General features: G+C 39.3%; 1 protein-coding gene across 5 annotated transcripts in view; it reads left to right on the top strand.

Annotated features, from left to right (window-relative positions):
• Positions 1-23183, top strand: part of TNS3 (tensin 3) — a 241567-nt gene that overhangs the window by 159652 nt on the left and 58732 nt on the right. For all 5 annotated transcript variants that reach the window (XM_074830359.1, XM_074830370.1, XM_074830348.1 and 2 more), the window contains one exon: positions 8313-9572. In XM_074830359.1, the coding sequence (XP_074686460.1) occupies positions 8313-9572 (1260 nt within the window). The remainder of the gene's footprint in view (positions 1-8312; positions 9573-23183) is intronic.

The raw sequence follows: 23183 nt of genomic DNA, 5'->3' as shown, positions 1-23183 counted from the left end.
AGAGAACGACTGTAAGGAAATAGCTTGTAGACGGAATTACCTTTTCAGCCAACACATTTCCACTCCTCCTTGGCTCCAGGAGTTCGGATTTCATTGAACCTGATTGTCCCCTCGGGCTCCTCCCTCGTGTTTACATTTTCATTTGCTTTTTCTGGCTGATACAAGTCTCACGCTTCTTTAGCAAGTCCATTTACCTCCAGGAGCAGGAACAGCAGCTGCGGCTCAAACAGCAGGAGTAGAGACATTTCTTGCCTTTTTAAGCTGGGATGTTTGCCCTAACTGGCTTTCCTCTGTGCAGGGTTTTGCTTAGAGAATGTGAGTTGATTTAAATGAGCCAATGACTGACTGTTGCAGAAAGTTCCTGATCGTGCCTAGTAAAGAGGTAAGAAGCTTTGTTGTGGTTCAAGAGCTGGAAATACAAACCACGTGTATTTCTGTATGGATTTTATAGGAATTATATGGGAAGAGTTTGCAAGGAATGAGGGCCTGTGTTAGGGAGGGAGAAAAGAAAAGACAGGCACACATAAAAAGATTTAACTTTGAAGGAATGCAGCTCTGGACTTGTCCAGGTGTGCCTGAAGGTAGAAATATTTATTTATGAGGTTGAAAAAAATAATCCAGATCTCCTGTAATGTTTCCTGCTGCAACATGAACAAGGGTACAGTGTGCAGAGGTTTGTGTATTTGCAACCACCTTCTTTTTGTTCAGGTGGACTGGGTCACAATTGCTCTTGCTGAATTTGTGGTATATGTGTTTACCTAAGTGGCTTGCATTTGTATGTGTTTTCACAAGTGGTGAATGAACAGGGGGTAGCTGTGGGGACAAGTCAGAAGGCTGAAAGACTGAAACCTCTTTTTAACTCACAAGCCTGCCTTTGGGTATTTGGATTTCAAGGAGGGAAGTGCCAGGAAACACAGGCTTGGAAGGAAGCCACTATATTTGGTATGTGTTGGTATTTCAGCTCCTGATTTTTACATAAGTTGCTCTTTGTGTGTTAGGTATGAGAGTGAAAATACACACATACCCTTTGCTCTAAGGCTTTCATTTATAAGAGAGTCTCTGATATTGGTGTGTGTGCATGTGTAATTCAGATTCAGTGTGGGAACTTTGTCAAGCTTCAGCCTGGGCAGTTCAGGGAGTTGGAACATCTCCTGGGAAGAGAGGTCAGGCTGAAAGAAAGTGGGCCCCTTCGGTTTGGTTAACGAAATTCCAGCATTACTTAGGTCTCCACCGTTGTGAATTTCCCTTGTTTTTTGACAGCTGTTTTACTCCTGCATTATACAGAACATGGCTTCCTTGTAAAAAGTGAGAAGTAGGATTGAGCTGTACATTGAGATGAGGTATCGAATGCATAAGGCCTCTGCAGTAGTAGCAAGGTGCACAGAATAAAATTTTGCATTGCTGGTGTATTTTCTCATTTTCTTCAGTCAAAAATACTCCCTGCCTATATGCATAGCTTCACTTCTGCACTTAAGTTGATTATGACTTTTTGGGGGAAAATGTGAGTGAAGAGTATTTACCAGAGTAAAGTGAAGTCCAGAAGTCTTAGTGCAGAGGTATTCCAAAATTATGACTTAGAAAAAAGGCAGAATATGAAATTAAGGTGTTATGTAATATGAGAACAACTTCAGAACTTTGTATTTTGAAGGTTTATAGTATTTGAATAGTTTATTTGTCCTGGTTTTATGAATAAATAAACCATATATATGTATGTATTGGTTTTACATATATAGAGAGCTTATAAAATAGTGTACATATATGTATTTTGTATGTACACACATAAAAATGTAATTTTTTTATTTCATTTGACTATTTGCATATTCTCTACTATGATACCATTGAACCTTTGAAGATAGATTTGTGGTGGTTATTTCCATTTAAAATAAGTTATATCTAAGTATTCTCTGGGTTGCTCTGGTACAGAAACATATTCCAGGCTGCCCAGTATAACATTTCGTTAAAACCACTGGCGTATGCATACGCTCTATAAATGCTGACTCTGTCAACCGAGTGTGATACTGTATATTTAATTCCTCCCCAGCAGAAATGGTATATTTTAAAATAAGATTATGATTTTTGCCTCATACAGCATTTCATATTCCTTTTAAATCAAGTTAGGAGGGAAAAAATTCTGGGTAGAGATAGTTTTTTTTGGTGTGTTGTTTTTTTTTTACCTTAACTAAGTTGTATTCTTTCCACTGGACTTGGCAGTGACAAATCTTACACAAGTCTGAGGTAAAACTAAATTCCTAATGCTGTTCAGCATCACACACCAGAATATTTTTTTAATCATTACTGGGTAATTACATGTAAGTGCTTGTCATAACTAAATTTTAAAAAAACAAAAATTAATCTAAGAATGCTTTCCTACAACTGTGCAAATTTGACAATAATTTAAATTTGTTATGTGCAATATCCATTGTGTTTTCATGATCAGGAGCTACAAGTTTAAATATCCAGACTCCTAAGGAGCAGATAGATTATTGTTTAGCTGTGAGTCTCATTCTTTCCCATCTGTTCATAATGCATCATGATAATTTTTTGGTGACTATTTGAGGTTTCTAAAAAGGCAGCTGCCTACTAGAGAAAAATGGTCTAGTTGCCAGTAAGTTGTTTTATCCCACAATCACAGCTGTTTCCTTGTGAAGTCTGACAATACCGTATTCATCTTTAAGTTTACAGCCAAAAGTCTGCAGGTCTCAGACATTTCTGTTTCTTGCTTCACTTGTAGATAGATAACCTAATATGACTCCATAACATATGATAAATATCAAAAGTAGTGTCTGTTAGGCTCACCATCCTACTTGTGACCAGTGCGACCTCTGTTTGGGGAGCCACTGCTTTGAGAAATTGCTTAGGGGCTTTTGAGGCTTGGCAGTGGACCAGACTTTCAGATACGGATACATAGTAGGACATCTAGATCCCATGCTTTACTGATTACATTTTCCTTGTGCAGCTTAAATGCCTTTTTTAGATAGCTGGATGCTCACTTCAAATGGTTTGTGAAGGACTGGAAATCCTAGTAAATCCTTTGCTTGTTCAGTCAAGTTCTTGGTTCTCCTCTTATGTATATGCATTTCCTTACAATTTAGATAATCTACATTTATCAGATGGTCATGCAGGGTGTCTAAAATATTTCAAGCTGTTAGTTTCTTTCATAGTGAAGTTGTTCTTAGTAGGTGGTATACCTAGGCTTGTTGTCTTGGTTACAAACACAGTTAGGCTGACACTGAATAAGGTGGTACTCATGTCCACAGCTGTTCAGGCTTTTTAATCCACTGGCATTTCACATACAGGCAGTCTTGAGGTTACAGGGTGAGACACTGAATGCCACAAAACCTAGTTGTCAGTTTTATGGTGCTGAAATATTTCAAAGAGATGCTAGTGTGCAGAAGTCATCCTTTCTGCCATGGTGTTCAGTTCCGACAGGGCTGTGTGAGTCGTTAGCATGTGTAGTAATTGGGAAGCCCAGACAGCTTGCAGTTGTCAGTTGCTTATACAGAGTGGTTCTAGTTATCTTAGGAGAATCTCAAATTTCAGAGATCCTTTTTTAACAGGGACCATACTGTAGCAAAAACATGGTTACTACTGCTGAAGCTTTAGGTCAGATTTACGGAGTTTCCCCACAAAAATGAGACATTTCCATATACAAATTCATGAACACACACAGACTAGTGTGTAAGCTTTTGTCTCTTGGCCGTGAACCTTTCAGTCTCTTAAGTTTGCTGCCTCTGTTCTAACCAAATTTTGTGTTGGGTCATCCTGAGCCAAACCCTATGAGAAGTCCTAGAAAGACTCTTGTTGTTCCCAGTAGTGTCTGTCAATGAGGCTTTTAATGAGTACAGATGCTGTTCTTCAGTGTAGTAGAGATCTGTATTTTTAAGTATTTTTGAAAAGCTCTGTCTGGAAAAAAGACATTTTCATCCATCTACGTGACAGGTTAGGGGAGGGAGAAATTCCTCTAGCAGAATTTTTCTTCCTTTCATCAGATTTACTTGTATAAAACATTCCTACACCCTTCCTTGATGTTTACCAGTTAACACTAACTATTCAGAGAAACATGAAACTTTTTACAGTCTCTTCTTAGTGTTCACTGTGAACTATAGCTCAGATTAAAACTGGGATTTGAGTAGCAATTAATTAAATGTCTTAGACAGCAATGGGATCATTTGAGAGTTCAAAGACAGCCATTTATCTTCTACATTTATCAGAAAAATATGCTTTTAAATTAACTTTAAAAACATTTCAGAAACCTGAAGTAGTTTAAGTCCAAGCTTTGTAAATGCGGTATGAAAAGGAAGCCTCTAAGAAATCGAAGTTGTTCAGAATTTGAAAAAAAAAAAAAGAAACCCCAACAAACTCTCAAATTTTGTAAAACTTTTGTATCCAATCCAGTGTCTGATGGAAAGAAGCACCTGAGTGCTCCAACTTGCGTACTTGATAGGTAAACATCAAAGGCCATAAACAACCAAAACCCCATCCTCTGCTGAAAACTGGTTTCATATTTATATTCAACGATGATAGTTCTTAATACCATTAAAAATACTTTGAGGAATTATTTTTGCAGATTTCCCAATTTTTGTGTAGAGATACTGTACGGATATTTAAAAAACCAAAACACTTCTAAAAAAGTTTTCTTCGTTTCAAATGGAAAAATAGAGAGGGGAGATGAACAATTTTTGAGATTTATAATCCACTTATGTTACTGTAGGTTTGTTGTGCGTGTTTCATGTCAAAAGGAATGACAACATTTTAAATAGAGATGCTACTTGTAAGCTGAACTCACGTGTCCCCTTAAGAACAGAAGCTGTACCGTTCACAGTTGGGAGACACACAGATGGTTTGTGGTTACTCAGCATTCCAGGCAACAGGCAGAATATATTTGCTAATTTTTATTAGTGGAAGAAGTACTGGGCAAGGGTTATCTCTGAACCTTACAAGAGCTCACATGTGCAAGTGGAGTTAGTACTCCACTGACAGTCTGTCATCTTGTCTGTACTTCTGTTGCTATGCTTGAATGGCACTGTGTGATGGTACAAGGAGGGCTAATGGAGGGAAAGGCACAAAGGTTTTCCATTGCTTCCATGGCTGTGCTTGAGAATTTGACAGATTTTGTACTTAACATTTTTGTGTGGCAAACCAAATCTACATGCTAGAATGTTGCCTCTGGTGTGAGGTATTTATGGCTGACTAGCATGTTCGAAGGGTTTACAGCACTGTGCCTAGTTTTGGGTAACAGAAAAGTCAGACAGAAATACTTTTTAATAGTTCAAGTGTACTAGTCCTGTATTTACTTAACTGCGTTCCAGTTCAGACCTGTCACCTCTTCAGGTCTATTCTGTGTCAGGATATTCAACTATTCAAAATAAAGCAGTTTTGTATTGTTTTCTAAGCACACAGAAAGGAAAAAAGAAAGTCACCTAATAGTTACTCTTAGTGTTGTTTTTTCATTTTTGCAATTTGTTGTGGTAACTGTATTAAATAATTCCACATGAAGTGCCAAGTGTTCTTCCTTGTTCTAGCAGTGGTGAGAGCTCATAAGAAATTACAGCATGAAAGAGCTTGAGAAACTGTCAGTTGGCTGTATTTTCCTTAGATATGATATTTTTTTCATAAATACTGTTTTTAAATATCTGTACACAGACGTTCAACCTCATGCATAGCAGCTCTTTTCATCATGGGATTTACACATCGTAAACTTCAGCAAACTTTTAACAGTTTGCCCACAGAGAAATTCTACAGCAAGGAGAATGGCTTTCTTTTTTTCTTAGCCTCATGACTTGTTCTGAAAAGGAGTATTTTGGTCTTTTGCATGTGCTATTTTTAAAATCAACATCAGACAAGTAATAGTACCTAGTCCTTAAAAAGTTGTCCTTTAATTATTAGCTAAAATCTGTTAAACCTATCATATAACCTCCAGTGTGTAAGTATTTTAACTGATGGAAACTTGGCAAGGTGTCCCATAAAGAAGGCTTTTTCCAACCAGACCACTTTTCTTGCCATTATAAACCAATGAATTCATTGCCATCATGGGTACAAATTTGGAATAATGCTTTTTCAAAAATGGCATTGCCTAGAAAATCTTCCTAGTTCAGAAGCTTCATGATCACGATGCCGTTCTATTTTGAAAATGTGTGGTAGAGTTGCTGTTGAAATGCATTGGCCTCTCCATGGCTCTTTTGGTTCTGGAACTGCCACAGGTGTTAGACTAAGCCGTTGATTACCTTTGACACAAATCTGCCTGTTACTAAATTAAATGGTCTAATTTTCTTATTATCAAACAATTCTCAAACTATGGGTAGGAAAAGTTATTCAGAAACTTCTGCTTAATATAAATTTTGGTAAATGAGCATTAAATCCTTTGAAAGTAGAACCACTCATTTTACTTTCTTGGCTTGGTGGACAGTATAGGTATTTACTCCTAAAGTTTTTCGTAAGAAACAGAATTAATTGTGTTTATTTTCAGCACTGGGTAAGAGCCCAGTAGCTATACCCTATCTCAGGTTGGTCTAACCTGTGTGATGTGTGTGGGAGTTGGACAAACAAGTCCAATAAAGGATCATAAGAATGTGCCTCCTACAGCTTTGTTTCTTCTCCTTGGTCTGTAATGTCAAGTAGAGCTTTCAAAAGTCCTGACAGGCAGGGGTAGGAAAAAGTGGTTTGGGTAAAATAAGCTGAATTCAAATAAACTCTTGAGCTTTTAAAATGTTACAGAGAGAAACCGCTGTATTCAGTCTTCTGAATCCATTATCCATTGCCAGTGTTGGTAGTATTGAAATAACATGGAAAAGATTATTCTTACAGTAGTATTTTTAACTCAAATGGATTTTTTACTTCCTGATTGTATATAAAAATCTGCTCAAGTTTGTGTTTGTGGTTTTGTTTGGTTTTTTTCTGGGAAGCAAAAAGAGGGTTTTTTCAACAACTTCAATTATTCATTTTGTATGTATTCCATATTTGTTATTGTTGAGTATATACTTTATGTGATTCCTGTTAGCAGTAAAGCATAGTATCTAAAATATTATATATGTGACAAAACATGTAGAGGTGTGTACAAAGGAGACAATTCTATGGCTAAGATTTTCGTCTCGTAACATGTTCTCTTGACTTTCTGCTGTATGTTTTGCATTAATTTTTTGTTGATTACTGAAGAGAAATAATTAAGATGGGCTGGTGGCAGCAGCATGAAAGAAAATCAGTATATCAGATTAAAAAATATAGGGTGTGTGCCTTGAGATAGCAAGAAGCAGCAGGGTTCATGGATGCCAGTAACTGTTCTGGGATCAAAAGCAATATAGTCATTTCAGTGAAGCCCTCCATTTGAGTTCATTAGCCCTGTAAGATGGTAAAACTTGGCTCACCCAGTTCTTCTGTGCATAGCTGCTGTCAGTGAAGTGCGCTAAGTTGTGCTTATGCAACTGGAAGCAGGAATTTGTCTGTTCTCAACACGCAGCTTTAGTAAACTTAGATGCATTTTCCTGCAAAATTGTTGTATTTTCTAAAGATGTTCTAAACAGAAAGCAAAGTTCCAGACCATATTTATTATGAATGATTATTCATAAACTTCAGTTGAGAGAGTACCTGAGAGATCAGAAATAAAGTTAGGTTCTTCCCATCATCGATGAGAAAGGAGTTATATTCTGATTGTTAAGGGATTATGGCCTTGCTTATTAAAACTGAAACGTGAAATGCATACCAGATCCTCCATGTGTAGAAATTTCATAGTCTAACGTTTCCTTATGCATGCCTTTATGAAGAGGTTTTACATATATTCCAAGGACTGCAGCTCTGATTGAAAGCCTTTTTTTTTTTTCCTTGCACCACCAAGAAAAGGAGTAAGTGATTCTTCGCAGTGTACTTAGATCATCAAGTAAAAATGGATGAACTGGTAATTGCATGATAAATGTTCAAGGCAAGTATTGCTGGTAGGTTCCTACCATTTTTGCTCTGAACAGAATGCATGGTAGCTGCCTCAAATTTCTAGCTTTGTAATAGTCTTAAAAATTAGTGTAAAGAGTTTGCGGAGCGATAAACATGCATTCAAAACAGCATAAAAAGAGAGAACTGCATTTGATCTCGAGCTATGAATGGCATGTTATATTTCCATCAAGAAAATGGTTATAAACTGAAATGTAAAATGAAAAAAGGTAATGCCATTGGTTGATGCAGTATTTGTAGAGCCAATTTAGTTTTGCAGAAACAATGCTATTAGTATTAGCAGTACTTCTGTTGTGTAATACAACACCAGTCAAAGCCCTTATATAATGCCTTGTCCTTTTCTCTCCCTTTCCTTGTTACTTATCTCTCCACAGTGCTGCATACCCAAGGTCCCATTGATGGCAGTCTGTATGCGAAAGTGAGAAAGAAGAGCTCTTCAGACAGCAGCATCCCTGGTGTTGCTCAAGGTGTTCCTGTGACGGGCAGTCCTGATCACAGTGACCATACCCTCTCTGTCAGCAGTGATTCAGGACACTCAACAGCTTCCATCAGGACAGACAAGACTGAGGAGCGCCTTGTGCAAGGAGTCAAACGGGGTCTGAGCCCACAAGAGAAGGCAGAACTAGACCAGCTACTTAGTGGCTTTGGTCTGGAGGATTCTGTCAACACCACCAAGGATATGACTGATGCTCGAAGCAAGTACAGTGGGACTCGCCACATAGTGCCAGCTCAAGTTCATGTGAATGGAGACACCAAACTGAAGGACAGGGAGACTGATATTCTGGATGACGAAATGCCTAATCATGACCTTCACAGTGTGGACAGCATTGGGACTTTGTCTTCCTCAGAAGGGCAGCACTCCACCCACCTAGGGAACTTTAGTTGCCACAAGAGCAGTCAGAACTCACTTCTTTCAGATGGCTTTGGAAGTAACACTGGAGAAGAGCATCACAATGCTTTTGCCCCAGACCTGGGAATTGGTGTGGATCCCCTCTATGAGAGATCATTTGGAAGCACCGAGCCGAAGTCAACTCAGCAATTGCAACGGAATCCCTCTGTCTCACCACAGCCTCAAGCCTATGGGCCAAGTAACTACTCTACTCAGACCTGGGTACGCCAGCAACAGATGGTCACTGCTCGCCAGTACGGTTTTGCCCCAGAGAATGAAATTCGGGTTGGCATTCATAACACCGTGGAGAATTCGGGCAGTGTCCAGAGCCAGTCCCAAGTCCCGGACACCCCGACACGTGGTTTCAGCAGCAGAGATGCTGTGCAGAGGGGGCTAGGAAGCATGCCAGGTGCTACTGAAGCTGCAGAACATGCTAGTGCTGAGAGTTTTAAGTCAAGGACAGTGCCTCAGAGGGACACAAATGGCCTCGATATAGGACGGATCGCAGGGGACTTGCCAGCTTCTCCAACTTTGGATATTGATCAGTCCATTGAACAACTGAACAGGCTGATCTTGGAGTTAGACCCTACGTTTGAACCTATCCCAACCCGCATTAACACTGTCACCAGGGACAGAAATCAAGTAAATGGCTTCACCAACCTTGATGTAGATGTGGAAGGGCTTGCCAGGAGTCCTGGCTTCCACGACAAATTAGAAGTCACAAACAGGAATCCCTCCCGGCATGGTAAGCTGTTTTAATGCTTTCTGAATATAATGCTTTTCCCACTTGTACGAGGCAGGACCTCGGGTCATGAGTTACAACTTTCAGGATCATTAGCAAGGGATTATTTCTGATACCTTCTTTACATAACCATGCAAGAGATTAGGGAATCAAACTGATGTAAGATAAGTGAGTTTTGCATGTACTTGTTTTTTCCCTGAAAAAAGTACTGTTCAGCAAATTCTTACTTGTTCTAGATCAGCAGTTGAGATTTTTTGTTGCTGTAAATTTAAGTGATAAGGGAACAGAATTCCTCTAATTCCTACATTGAGACATTTTTAGAAGGCATCTGTAGTGAAATGGTTTATGATTTATGATTAGATGCTTTTTATTTTTATCATTTCCACTTAGCGTAGGAGAATAAGCTCCAACAATTTTATCTTCAAATTCAGTGTAATGCTGCTGACATTAAATTTCTATGCAATATTTTCATAAGTAATGTAATCTTTGCCAGTAACGTATTTTAAAACATACTCTTTCTGAAACTTTATGTTTAAAAATTCAGAAGTCACAGTGCTTACTTGTTATCTCTGGCTCTGATATGATTGCAGAAATCAGCTGGTGGAATTATAGTCAGCAAGTGTTGCACATTTATTGCTGAAGTAATGCTACTAGTTATTGCCTAAGTAATGCTACTTTTGCAAACTAGCAACTTTGCAAAAGGATGAGTAGTCTGTCTCTGCTGAAGTTCACTGATAACCTTTCACCGATGCTGTAGCTAAAATTTGTGACAAAGAAGCTCTTGCTGGTCTTGCTGTCATGTTTGAAAATTCTGTGTGGTCTAATTCCTCTGGCAGAACATACCCCCTTCCTTTCCTTCCCTCCCTTCCCTCTTCCTTTTCTCCCTTCTCCTACCTCCAGTCTTGGTGAAATGAAAGACTTGTTTGTGTCTACAGGACTTGATTCAGTATCGGCCAACATGCCAGAACACGTGTCCATAGCCTTATTGGACACAAATGGGCTGCTTCAGCTTAAGCCCAGTTGGATATGCCAGACCATTCTATGATGACTGTGCCTAACTAATGTGAGGTTTCCATTTATGTACAGGCCTGTGTGGTCAAGGATGGTGATTACTGTAGAGAAGGTGAAATTACAATTTGGTGTTTAGGAGGGTAACGGAAGAATATGTGAGCTGTTTCACTATTTGTTTGGTTTTCATACATGGTATGTGTTTTGTGGCTCTTACAGGATTAATTAGTTTGTGATTCTCTTGAATCTTTTCAGATGATTTGCTGATTGAAAATGAGATTTTTTTACAGGAGAGTACTCTTCTCTTTGGTACACATTAAAGCTAGTGAAGGGGATAAGAGGGTCATTTAGAATAAGCCACCTTTTACTATTCTGTGTTTAAAGATACGAATCTGAAAGGAAATGTTTGAATTTTTCTGACAGGTTCTGGTCATCTCTCAAAGGAAGTAGGAGTCACTGTCAATTCTCTTCCATTTGTAAAGTCAGGCAAAGCGGGTAGACTTCCTGCCCTAATAAAGACTGGTGAGAATATGAGTCCTTGGGGTATGTTCTGGAAGAGGATTTGTTTTAAAGATAGTGATGAATTTGGAGTTAAATATGAGTATACAGACAGCATTTAGAATTCTGGGTAATTTCGGTGGGGCAATAGGACATAGTATGAAAGAGGAAAGAGTTTAGGAGTCAGGAGGCTCCTTCATTTTTGTTTTGTCCTTGCCTTTGGCAAGGCATTTCTTTCCTTTATCAGCCTGAGCAAGGGAAAAGGAGGGTTAAAGTTTTTTTTCCATTTGTTTTTTTAAACCTGTCTCTCATAACTATTGAACATCCTTACAGGATGTCTACATCATAGTGAGCTTCAAATCTAACATTATGCGTACTGATTCCTAATCCACTTCCAATTAAAGTTGCTAGAAGACCTCTTTGATGGGTTTAATTAGACATAGAGTATGTGTCTCTGGAAGTGAGGTGGTGAACACAATTTGTATGCTGAAAGTGGTATGTAAGTGCTAATTGCTATCAATAGCAACTCTGTTTCTGACACTGAATTTTTTCCCCATACCCTCTATCTCTGCTCCAAAGCAACATCCCCATTCCTACTGAAATCACAGAATCACAGAGTGGTTGAGGTTGGAAAGAACCTCTGAAGATCATCTGGTCCAGCCTCCTTGCTCAGGCAAGTCCATCTAGAGCCAGTTGCCCAGGACCACATCCAGATGACTTTTGACTGTCTCCTAACTACAACCACCTCTCTGGGCAACCTGTGCCAGTGCTCAGTCATCCTCGCAACAAACTTGTTTCCTGATGTTCAGAGGGAACCTCCTGTGTTTCAGTTTGTGTCCATTCCCTCTGGTCCTGTCACTGGGCACCATGGAAGAGAGCCTGGCTCCCTCTTCTTTACAGCCTCTCTTCAGGTGTTTATAGACATTGATGAGATGATGAGATCCCCAAGACACTTTCATTTAATCAAGAACTTACAGGATGAGAGTGCCATCCAGTACTTTGTGGACAGTTCTCCATTCTACCAAATCATGAGTACTTCTGCATGATGTTTTATTTCAGCATTTTTTACCTTGTCTGATAAAAAGGCTAATCATTTAAGGAGACAGTCAGGGTGTGAATCAACTGGTATTTAGGTCTTTAAGTCTTTCCTTAAATTTTTGCTTGGAGGAAGTACTTAGTCCATTCACACTTTAACTGCCCTGAAGTCAGATTTGGTTGAAGTTCTCAAAGCTTTTCATTGACACCAGAGACTTAAGGAGGAAGGTGACAAGTAAAGTGTAACCCTTTCATTTTTAGGGCCTGAAATAAATGAATGAACTGTATCTAGAGTTTTAAGCACTGCAGAGAGCCTAAAATGTGTGGAATCCAGGATATAGGATGCAAGACTGGAGGCTTCTGTTGGCTTCTAGTCTTGGCTTACGTCACTGAGATTTATGGGCCTCTTTCTAGTCATATTTATAGCTGCTTAGGATATTTATGTTTGGGAAAAATTTCCTTTAAAAATTTAACCCTTAAAGTGCTTTCTCTTAATTTTACCTTCTATTTTTCAGAGCCTTATGCTGCTGGTGTTATTTAGGTTGGTTAGCATCTTCTAGCCTTTAGTAGTCTGTTTGAAACAGGGTGCTAGTATAAAACTGTTGGATATTCTCAGCTGAAACCTGTTTGTGGTGGTCCTTGTTGAGAGGTTATAGTTCATTTCATCAAAGACAGCAAAACTGAAGGGGTGCTTTTTGTTTCCTCCAGCTCCTAATTTGGTGGGGTGTGGGGAGGTGTTATTAGTTTACATTTCTGGGGTTGTAAGCTAAACTACCATCATTTTCAACAACTGCTACTTCAGAGGATGCCATCTTCTGGCAGAAGAGGCAGAGAGTAGGATTAGTAAGGATTTAGATATTCTAATTTAGACAGGACCTTTAGGCAGACCAGTGCTTTTGAGTGGCCTAAAGTTTAAAGACCTCTGCTTGTGTTAAGTTAGGTAGTGTCTTGAGGATTTTCTCCTGTGAAACAATCACATGCCTTGCTCTTGAGTGATAAACAGCAATTTTAGATGTGTGTTGAATCCCCTGCCTGCCCTTTGAACTCTTTGAGTATATTCATTGTGATTAACAGTGCAATTTTATGTTGAGTCTAATGCAATTGAAATACAGCAGACTGTTGCCAATAGAGATGGCCTTACACTGCCTCCGTGATCCTTGGACGTGTGTTACCCCATTCATCCCTGCATCAGATCTGGTAACTGCAGTGGAGGGGTTTGTTGGGTTAGTTTGTTAATTTCATGGTTTGTAGGCTTTCGTATGGGTTAGTTCTCTGTCAGATCAAAGAGTTAAACTAGCAATGTGGACAGGTAATCACTAAATGCAATGTGTAAAAAGAGTGGTGAGAACACATGGCTGAAGGTGAGGGGCAAGCAGAACGGCCATTTTAGTAGCCTTTAAACCAGATAGAAGAAGTTTGTCCTGACAGAAGCACATACCTCTATGTGTGATAGGACCTGATCTGTAGGAACTTCACTGTGATGAACACAGTTATTCCATTGTGTTATCAAAAACTGTTAAGAAATTATGATTAATAATGAGGCAGAGCTATGAGAAAGATAAATTCAGTATTTTAGCACATTAGCTCCAACGCTAAGGTTGAAGATGGCAGGTTTCACCTGTCATTTTCTGCATGTGCTTTAGCATGTGATACTGGAGTAAGTAACATAAAAGTACCATTTAATGAAAAGACTTTTTTTGAAAGAAATACTCCTTCATATAGCTTTAGCACAATAAGAATAATTTTTAAAGTTTGCGTTTATGTCAAGTGCTGAAATGTCCTATTTCTGACTTTTGCAAGTATCATTCAGTTTATACTAGTAAGAGTTAGATTTTAAAACTACCCATGGTTCCAAAGGTAAAACGGTATGTATGTGTGGCATGCTGCCGCCTCTGCTTAAGACTAGGAGAGTGAAAAACCAGCACATACTGATTTTCCAAATGCTGTAGGATTTATTTATTTACATACCTGGACTTGCCCTGCTGCTGTATACAGAATCATTTATGCATGGTTTGCACAAAACAACAAGGGGAAAAAGCAGTTTGACTGAATGAATGTTAAGAATGAGGAAGACCTGGAATGTTTTTCTCTTGGTACATCATCTGATGATTGTACATCATCATCATCTAGCTGCAAGGAGAAATTGTGAATTGGTATGGTCAGATGGAAGCAACAGGAGTATAATTTCATGTCTCATCTGAATTCAGATGACAGTCATGGTTCCAAGCATAAAACACAGATATTCTGATACGTTCTTTCAAATTCTGCATAGCACTTTAAAGGAATAAATCCAGAAGTGTAGTCCAAACACCACAATATTCTGCTAGGCAGATAACTGAATACTGGAAACGTAACCTACTGTTTGCAGAAGCCCCTACCACCTCCCAAGCCTCAGCTTTATGAGAAAACGGGTAAATTGAAACAGCAAAATCGGTCTATTTTGACTGTGGGTGGGGAAAAAAGCAGCAAGCCTAAAGTTTGAGAAACAAGGAAATGCTCTTTATTAGCTCCCTTCATTTTTCAAATATGCCTGACAGTTCACTTGTCTTTGGGGACCATAGGTATGCAATATCTGTGTGAGAAGAGGTAAAGAAAGTGGCCTTAGGGTATGCAGGTCTGTCAAATGCTTTAGAGATTCAGTGTACAAACCCAAGCCCTTAAGAAGTCTGTTGTCTTCATACTCCTGCTGAAATTAGTGCTTCTGTGCAAGGATTAATAAATAACAAGAAATATCCTCTGTACTTACTGGGATAAATGGCAAGTGTTAAACAGTTAAAAAAATCAGATGAAAACGTAACTCATTGTGCTTAGTTAAAGTCAAAAGTCTATTTCTACATGTGTGGGAATGAACTAATGTATAATGTCATGCGAAGTTTCTCTTCAGACTTTAACATTGCTTTCCTTCCACAGTGCACAGGTGAAGCATCAGTGTCGTCTGACTCCATTCCCCCACACATGCAGTAAAGCTGAAGTACTCGGCATACTTGCAGTGAAAGGCTGTGAATGCATGCTAGAAAGAAAAGAAAACCTTATAATAGAAGCTAAATAATCCTTTAAAATAATGATAATACGTTGTTGTTCATTGGCAGTTTGTGGTAACAGAGCACAGGCCTGCTGGATATGGTTTACCTTACCCTGGAGTAGACTCACAGAATTAGGATAAGCAGGAGATTCATTCTCCAAGGCAATTAATTAGCTGTTGAAACTACTGCAGCAGAGGAGGTGTAACTGATAGCATAAAGAAATGCTGGCTGCCATGGGGATGAGGAAATAGTCATGAATAAAGGATAACCAAAACAGCAGTTGTTTGCTGATGAGTAATGGTTGGTTTTACACAGTCAGGTTTTAGGGGGGGAGCTCTATACCCTGTGACTTAAACAATTGTCCTGTGATGGAGGGAGTTGGCAGATCAGGGCTGAATGGCTCTTGAGTGAGGTTGAATGGACAAATGAGGTATTCTGAGTGAGCTGGAGCAAACAGTGCTGGAGATGAATAGGATTGATGTGGTATGTTGTGTGTGTGCCTAACTTGAGGGTTGAATTATGAGAGGTTGGTGGGGTTATCTGGTTTCCTGCATGGGCGTGCAGAAAATGTGTGCCTTAAGAAGGTATGTGCATGTTTCCAGTGCCCTGCAATGCTGGAAGAATGAGCTTAAGAATGAAACGTGTGTGTGTGTCAGCTGGGATGTACTTTATGGTTCATTCTTACCTCTCCGTGCTTATATGTTTCTGTACTGATTGACAAAGAGGCAACCTCTCTTTTCATGCCTCTTCCTAGAGGTTTTTGTACACATACACCCTTAACTACTGACTGCTCATGTAGCAGAGATCCGGGTTCTGTCTGAAATGATGTCTTGGGTTAAGTGCTCAGTGTTTTTGAGAACAGGAAGAAGCAGACAGTGATTCTTGAATTTCTTTTTGCTAGAATGTGTCTTTATGACGTGTGTAGAACAGTGGCTGATGACCTCTTTTCTCCCTTAGTGCTATGTGCGTCATTTATTAGAGGTGAATCAGTGCACTATATATTAACATTTTGCAATTTTTTGCTTTTACATGAGCTAACAGAGACGAGTTTCTGGTAGTAAATGAAAGTGCTGTATACTAGTAACACAGTGCTGCAGTAGTTCTTAATTTTAAATAACAAATTTTGTAGCCTGAGGAAATTCTGATGCATTATGTAAGCTTTTTTCTGCACTCTTACGTTCCTACTTTACTTCACTTTATGTATATTAGTTCATGACTAATAACACATGACCCTAGTCTACTGTTAAAGATCATTTGTAAGATTTATTTCCTTGAACCAGCCATCTTTTACCACAAAACTTATGCTAGAAAAGGAAAGCTAAACCAATGTTTTGCTTCTACCTAGACAACTAAAAGCAAGAATCTGTTAATAAATGTAGAGAACAGAAGGGCTTTTACCAGTTTTCAGTAAAATCTACCATTACTGTCACCCATCTCTCATCCCTGCCCCCCACCTTTTCACTCTTAAAATGTTAGTTTGCATCTTTAGAAAAATGTTAGAAGCAGTTGAGGAATTATGTGATCAAACGAAGGCAGAGCACATGAACACATGCATTCAGCATTTGGGGGCAACCTGTTTCTGTTGCCAGCCTGAGGAAGAGACTGTGTTTTCCATAAGGTTGAGATTATATTGCTGCTGTCAGCAAATTCTAATTGTTCTTCATGCATGAGTTATTGTGTTTGAAACATCCTTAAACAACTTAACAAACAAACATCCTTAAACAAACTTAAAACATCCTTAGGTCACCTGATGTGGTGGGGACAACACAGATACAGGGGTCACACAACCTTACATTTTGGGTGGCGTTTATATTGTTTATGAGCTCAGTAAAGAACTGGGCATTAAGCAGAGCCATCTTCCCTCCCTCCAAAAAATCCCAATATGCAAGATGAATAAAAATGAGGTGGCTAAACATCTGATTACAAGTGCCTGGAACATCTTCAGAGATCTTTGTCTATAGAAAATAAATCTTTGAAGATGGTCCAAATTATGGTACGATAAATCATGCTACCATGTATCTGCAGACAAAGGAGAGGGGGAGAAATCCTTTTGGCATACTTTTATTAAATAATAATTTTTAAAAGCATTGAACTCTTCCAGATGTTCCCATTCACTCTGTGATATTCTGTGGGAGAGCAAACCCAGTCCATCTGAAATAAGTTGTAAAGTAACAGGAGAACAAAGCTTGTCCAAATCCTCATGTGTCTTATTTGCATGTATTAACAATACACTACAAATCCTGTTGTAGTTTCCACTGCACACAAAAAATTTTGGTACCTGACTTGGAGTTAATTTTACAGTGGTTAACAGTAAATTTAAATGGAGTTTTTAGCTAAACTAAGGTTAAAAACTGAGGTTTTAAGTTAAAACTAGAGTTTTAACTAAATTCAGTATTCTAAACTAAATTTAGTTAAATTATTTTTTTAAGCCAAAGTTAAAAATGGAATTTTAGTTATATTTAGCAGCACAGTAATTTTTAATTTAACTTACGTCATGTACTTATTCCAGAAGTTTTTATCCATCCTGTAACTTTCAGGATGTGGGCCTGAATGTAGCATCATTATGACATCTTTGTATGGGTTTGGAGATACCGGTTTGGATTTTGCAACAGGCTTGCTGCCCATGCTTGGTATGGTGTAAAAGGACTAAGAAACTAAAGTGCCCAGACCTGTGAAGCTGCTGTGTCCTGCATGGACAGGTTTAATGGCCTATTGGGTTTGGGGTACAGTTTAGACATTTTCATTTGCTTAGACTCATGGGTTATAAGGAGTTTGAACTCATAGTCTTAGTACCCATTCTAGGCAGGGGAAAAAAGAATAGTTTGCTTGTGAATCATTGCTAAACACAGGCTATTTTCTCAAGAACAGAGATTTTTTTCTGTCTGCAAGAGCAGTTCTTACTACATTTTAGAAAGATTAAGGCACTGAAGATATCACAGACACAGCTCAGTTGGCTTTTGTTCTGATTAATCCCTTTGAAACAGTGTTCCTATGGAGCTATGAATCTGAAAATTTGAGCATAATAAGATACTCTGTTAGCACTTGCATCAGAAGTCCATCATCTTGTTTCAACTGGGTAAATGTTTGCTTGTCCTTTTTTTACCACAACAGTGTTTAGCTTGAGTTTTGTCTTGCTGTCTTTGAAGATGTTATTTTTCCTTTAAATTTATAAGAGTGATTGTAAAGCTGATTCTAAATTCTTAATATAGATTTACTTTGGTTTAAGCATAAAGCTGTCTTGAAAGCTTGATCATTAAATGCCTACTGCAAAAATCTTAAACTTTGTAGAAGATAAATGATGCCAGAGAAGGAAATCACTATTGATTTGGATAGTGTTGTGGTAACATTTTTTAGTACGTGGAGCAGTCCCTGAAGACTCGTAGAAGTTAACTTCTGGACTTTTTTTTTTCCTTGATGAATTGTTAAGCCTCCTGCTGGGATTGCATCCCCATGTTTCACAGTAATGGGTAGTTGGAGTTATGCAGGTCTTTTTAAACTGCTGTATACGCAGTGGCATATGGAATTTCTGCAATGCTAACGTAATTCTCCCCAGAGTCTTATTTCAGCCTTCATGACTATGCTGAGGTCTGTGAAAGGGGCACTGGAAGAACAGCTTGTGTGAGTTTTCGCTGTATGTTTCTCAAGAGAACCCTGAGTTTTATCAATCAGTGGGTTGAACTGGTAGAGCTTCTTTTGTGTCATGCTAACTTTTAAAGCACAGGTGATAATTACAGTATCTTTTAAGTTGTATTGCTTGGTTGACTGATTAAACATACATCCTAGTAAGTCTTCCTTTTGTTTCTTCAAACCACATGTGGTTTTCTTAAACCATGTATATGTGGCTTGCATACATGCTTGTCAGATTTTCTTAAATGTATACGTGTTACCTTTTGTCTTTTGTGAAAGGGATAGTGTTGAAATTAATTCAATATTCCAAAAATCCTGCTGGAGAATAATTAGTGAGACACTATTTGTAAAATAATAGTTAACACTGCTTAACCTCTTTCCAGAGAAGATGGTCTTAACTGTTACTCAAGTGTTGATAATTGAAGTGGTTAAAAATTAGTTTTACAAGTTCTGACATTTATATTTCAATACCATAACAATTTACCATGTTTGCAACCTGTTGGATAATTTCAGCACAGAATGTTTTAAGATTAGTATCTTGTAAAAACTGAATAACCAATTTCTTCCAATTGCTGATGGCAGCAATTCTTGCTTTCCAGATTTTCAGCACAATAGAATTTTTCAAACTTGTTAAAGCCAATGTGAAATTTCAGTTAATAGTACTAGGTTCAAAGCTTGATAGCACTTAGAAAAACAAAATGTCATCTATACACAAGCATTGATCATCCATTTAGTTATAAAATTACAAATAAAATGTAACAATCATTAAGCATCGAAGCTGATGTAGATCTTTCCTAATTTCCAGAAGATACTCTAAATGAAAATGTGTTCAGTCTTACATTTAAATGTGAAAACATTTACAATTAGTGGCTCCAGGCTGAAGTTAATTCTTCATGATCTGATATCATTTGGCATTGTCTGAACGGCTCTGCAGTTGATTGAGGGCAGTATTGTCAAATAAAACTGCTTTATATGATCATTATCCCAGTGTATTTTGTGTTGGTGTGGCCTCACCTCGAGCATTGTGTGCAGTTCTGTGATCCAGCATTTAAAAATGGTGTTAAGGTACCTCAGTACATCCAGAGGAGAGCAACAAAGCTGGGGAAGGGGCTGTCAGGCATGTCCTCTGGGGAGCAGCTGAGGACACTGGGGTTTGTTTAGTGTAGAGAAGAGGAGGCTGAGGGGTGACCTCACTGCTCCCTATAGCTTCCTGAGGAGGGGAAGTGGAGAGGCAGGTGCTGATCTCTTCTGCCTGGTACCCAGTGCCAGGACACATGGGAATGGCTTAGAGCTGCATCAGGAGAGGTTTAGACTTGACATTAGGAAGCATTTCTTTACCAAGATGATGGTCAAACCCTGGAATGGACTTCAAAGAGAGGCAGTTGATGCCACAAGCCTGTCAGTGTTTAAGAGGCATTTGAACAATGCCCGTAACATGCTTTTACTTCTGGTCAGCCCTTAAGTTGTCAGGCAGTTGGACTAGATGATCATTGTAGATCCCTTCCCACTGAAATTATTCTATTCTATTCTGATTTGTGCGTTACAGAATCAGAGTGTGATTCTGGTTGAAAGGAATCTCAGGAGGTCATTGGGTCCAACCTCCTGCTCAGAGCAGGTTTAGTTAGATCACATTACCCGTGGTTGCATCCAGTCAAGTTTTTAAAACCTCCACAGTTGCAGACTTCACAGCATTTCAAGACTTCTGTGCCATGGATGGACCCCTCTCCCTATGCAGCTCTTTTTCCTTGTATCTGGTTAGAATTTTCCTTGCTGCAGCGTCTGTTGCTTCTTGTCCTACCACTTTGCATCTCTCAGAAGAGTCTGGTTGCATCTCTGTAATCCCTCCTGTAGGCAGCTGAAGACAGCAGTGAGGGCCCGTTTTACCTTCAGTTATTGAGAGTCAGCAAGCCAGTTTCCCCAGCCTACTCTCACGTTGTGTACTCCAGTCCCTAACTGGTTTGGTAACCGTTTGCTGGATTCAGTCCAGTTTTTTTGTACTTCAGGACCCAAAACTGGACACAGTGCTCCAGCTGTGGCCTCACAAATACTGAATAGAGGGGAGTAATCACTTTTCTTGACCTGATGGCTACTGTCTTGCTATTACAGTTCAGCATACAGTTGGACTTATGCTACAAGGGCAACACCATGATCACCAGGCAGTCTTCTGCATAGCTGCTTTCTATTCAGCTGCTTTTCTATTCAGTTTTATTCATAGCTGCTTTCTATTTTACCAAGCCTGTACGGTTTCATGGGATTACTCCATCCCAGTGCCATGGCTTTTGACTATCTCCAAGGAGAGGGGAACTCCACAATGTCCCTGGGCAACTCGTGCCAGTACGTGGCCACCCTTACAGTAAAAAAACATTTCCTAATTTTCAGAGGTAACCTCCTGTGTTTCAGTTTGTGCTCATTGCCTCTGGTCCTGTCACTGGGCACTACTGAAAAGATCCTGGCTGCATCCTCTTTGCACCCTCCCTTCAGGTATTTATACACATTGATGACATCCCCCTGAGCCTTCTCTTCTCCAGGCTGAACAGTCTCAGCTTTCTCAGCCTTTCCTCAAGGGAGAGATGCTCCAGTCCCTTAATCACTTTCGTGGTCCTTCACTGGACTGTCTCCAGTATGTCCATGTCTCTGTTGTACTGGGGAGCCCAGAACTGAACACACTATTCCAGGTTGTGGCCTCGACAGTGCTGAGCAGAGGGCAAAGATCACCTCCTTTGACCTGCTGGCAATACTTGGTCTAATTCAGCCCAGAATACTGGTAGGCTCCTCTGCTGCAAATGCATATTGCTGGCACATGTTCAATTTGGTGTCCAGCAGGACCCCCAGGTCCTTTTCTGCCAAGCTGTTTTCCAGCTGGGTGGCCCCCAGCATATACTGGTGTGTGGGGTTGTTCCTCCCCATGTGCGGGACTTTGCAGTTCTCCTTGCTGAACTCCATAATGTTCCTGTGTGCCCATTTTTTCAGCCCATCAAGGTCATGCTGGATGCCAACATGCTCCTTTGGCCTGTCAGCCACTCCTCCCAACTTTGTGTCATCAGCCAACTTGCTGAGAATATGCTCTGCTCCATTGTCCAGGTCACTGATTAAAATGTTAAGCAAGACTGGACCCCGCATGGATCCCTAGGGTACACCGCTAGTTAGTGACCTCCAAGTAAACTTGACACCTCTGATCAGCACCTCAGGGCCCAGCCATTCAGCCAGGTTTCAGTCCACCTTACTGCCTACTGTAGGAATCTATACAGTAATGTTATCTGGTTTATAAATTCTGTATTCTCTTCATAGTTACAGGTAGGAATTTCTTCCACCTATACTGCAAGATGAGTTGGTTTGATGTGTCGTAGGAGGCCTTATAACTTCTCTGGCTGTGTAAGGATATATTTAGTCATTTGTAAGTGATGTGGATTTTTTGTAAACTTTTAAACCTAAGCCAGCAATCATAAAATGTGGGATCACTCTAGCTGTATAGACACTACAGACATTTTGAGGCCAGCATCTGAAAACTAGTCCATGTTTTGATTTTACAGCTCAAATCTGTGACTATTTTGTGTATGCAGTGTCAATGTATGTAGCCACAGCTAAATGTTTAGTGACCAAGTTGATGGGGTTTCTTCAGAGACATGTTATGATTGAATAAACTGGATTATGAAACAGAATGTGGAAACCTTACATCTTCATGGGACTTTGGAATACTTTGGGTGTTTTGGGGTTTTTTTTGTAGCATAGTATTCTTAGGCTAGTGTAACTAAACAAGGCAAAATTCATACTGAAATCTCACTGCAGCTTAGTAGGGACTTATAATCAAGTGGGACACTGAAGGCTAGGACTCTTCACATCACTTTTCATACTCTGCCATTATTTTGTTTATATTTCATATTTTGACAAGCTTATTTAATTGCTGTGTGTCCGCCTCAGTATATGTAATGAACGAAGATACGCATTCTGCAGAGAGACTGGGAGAATGTAGGTCCCGGTGGTGGTATCCACAGCATATGGAAATGGAAGTTCTGAGCATGTTGTGTGAGGATCGCTCCTTTTGTTTCCATACCAACTGAATGGGCTTTGAGACTGTGAAGAGACTTGGTGGAGAAGGACACTGTATGGAGTGCGGAGATCATAATCATGGCTTCTAAAAACTCAGAGAGACTTTGGATAAGTTTCTTGTTTCACTTGGGGAATGGAGGATATGCATAGATCACTGATTGAACAGAAGTTCCTGTTAACATTTACATGACTGTGACTTGTCTCTTCTTTCCATATAATAGGCAATCCATCAGTGAATTTCCATTCAAAACCAATTTATGTTATAAGGGTCAGATGAATGTTATTTTTAGTGCTGAATATTTTTTCTAGTTGGTAGTTGACCAGGAAAGTTAACGGAAAAAAATGATGTTAAACAATTTGGAGAAATATAATAAAA

The sequence above is a fragment of the Strix aluco genome, chromosome 1, assembly GCF_031877795.1.
Source record: "Strix aluco isolate bStrAlu1 chromosome 1, bStrAlu1.hap1, whole genome shotgun sequence".
NCBI classification, from domain to species: Eukaryota; Metazoa; Chordata; class Aves; order Strigiformes; family Strigidae; genus Strix; species Strix aluco.
Note: the sequence above shows the minus strand (reverse complement) of the source record. Positions and strands in the feature narration are given on the sequence as shown.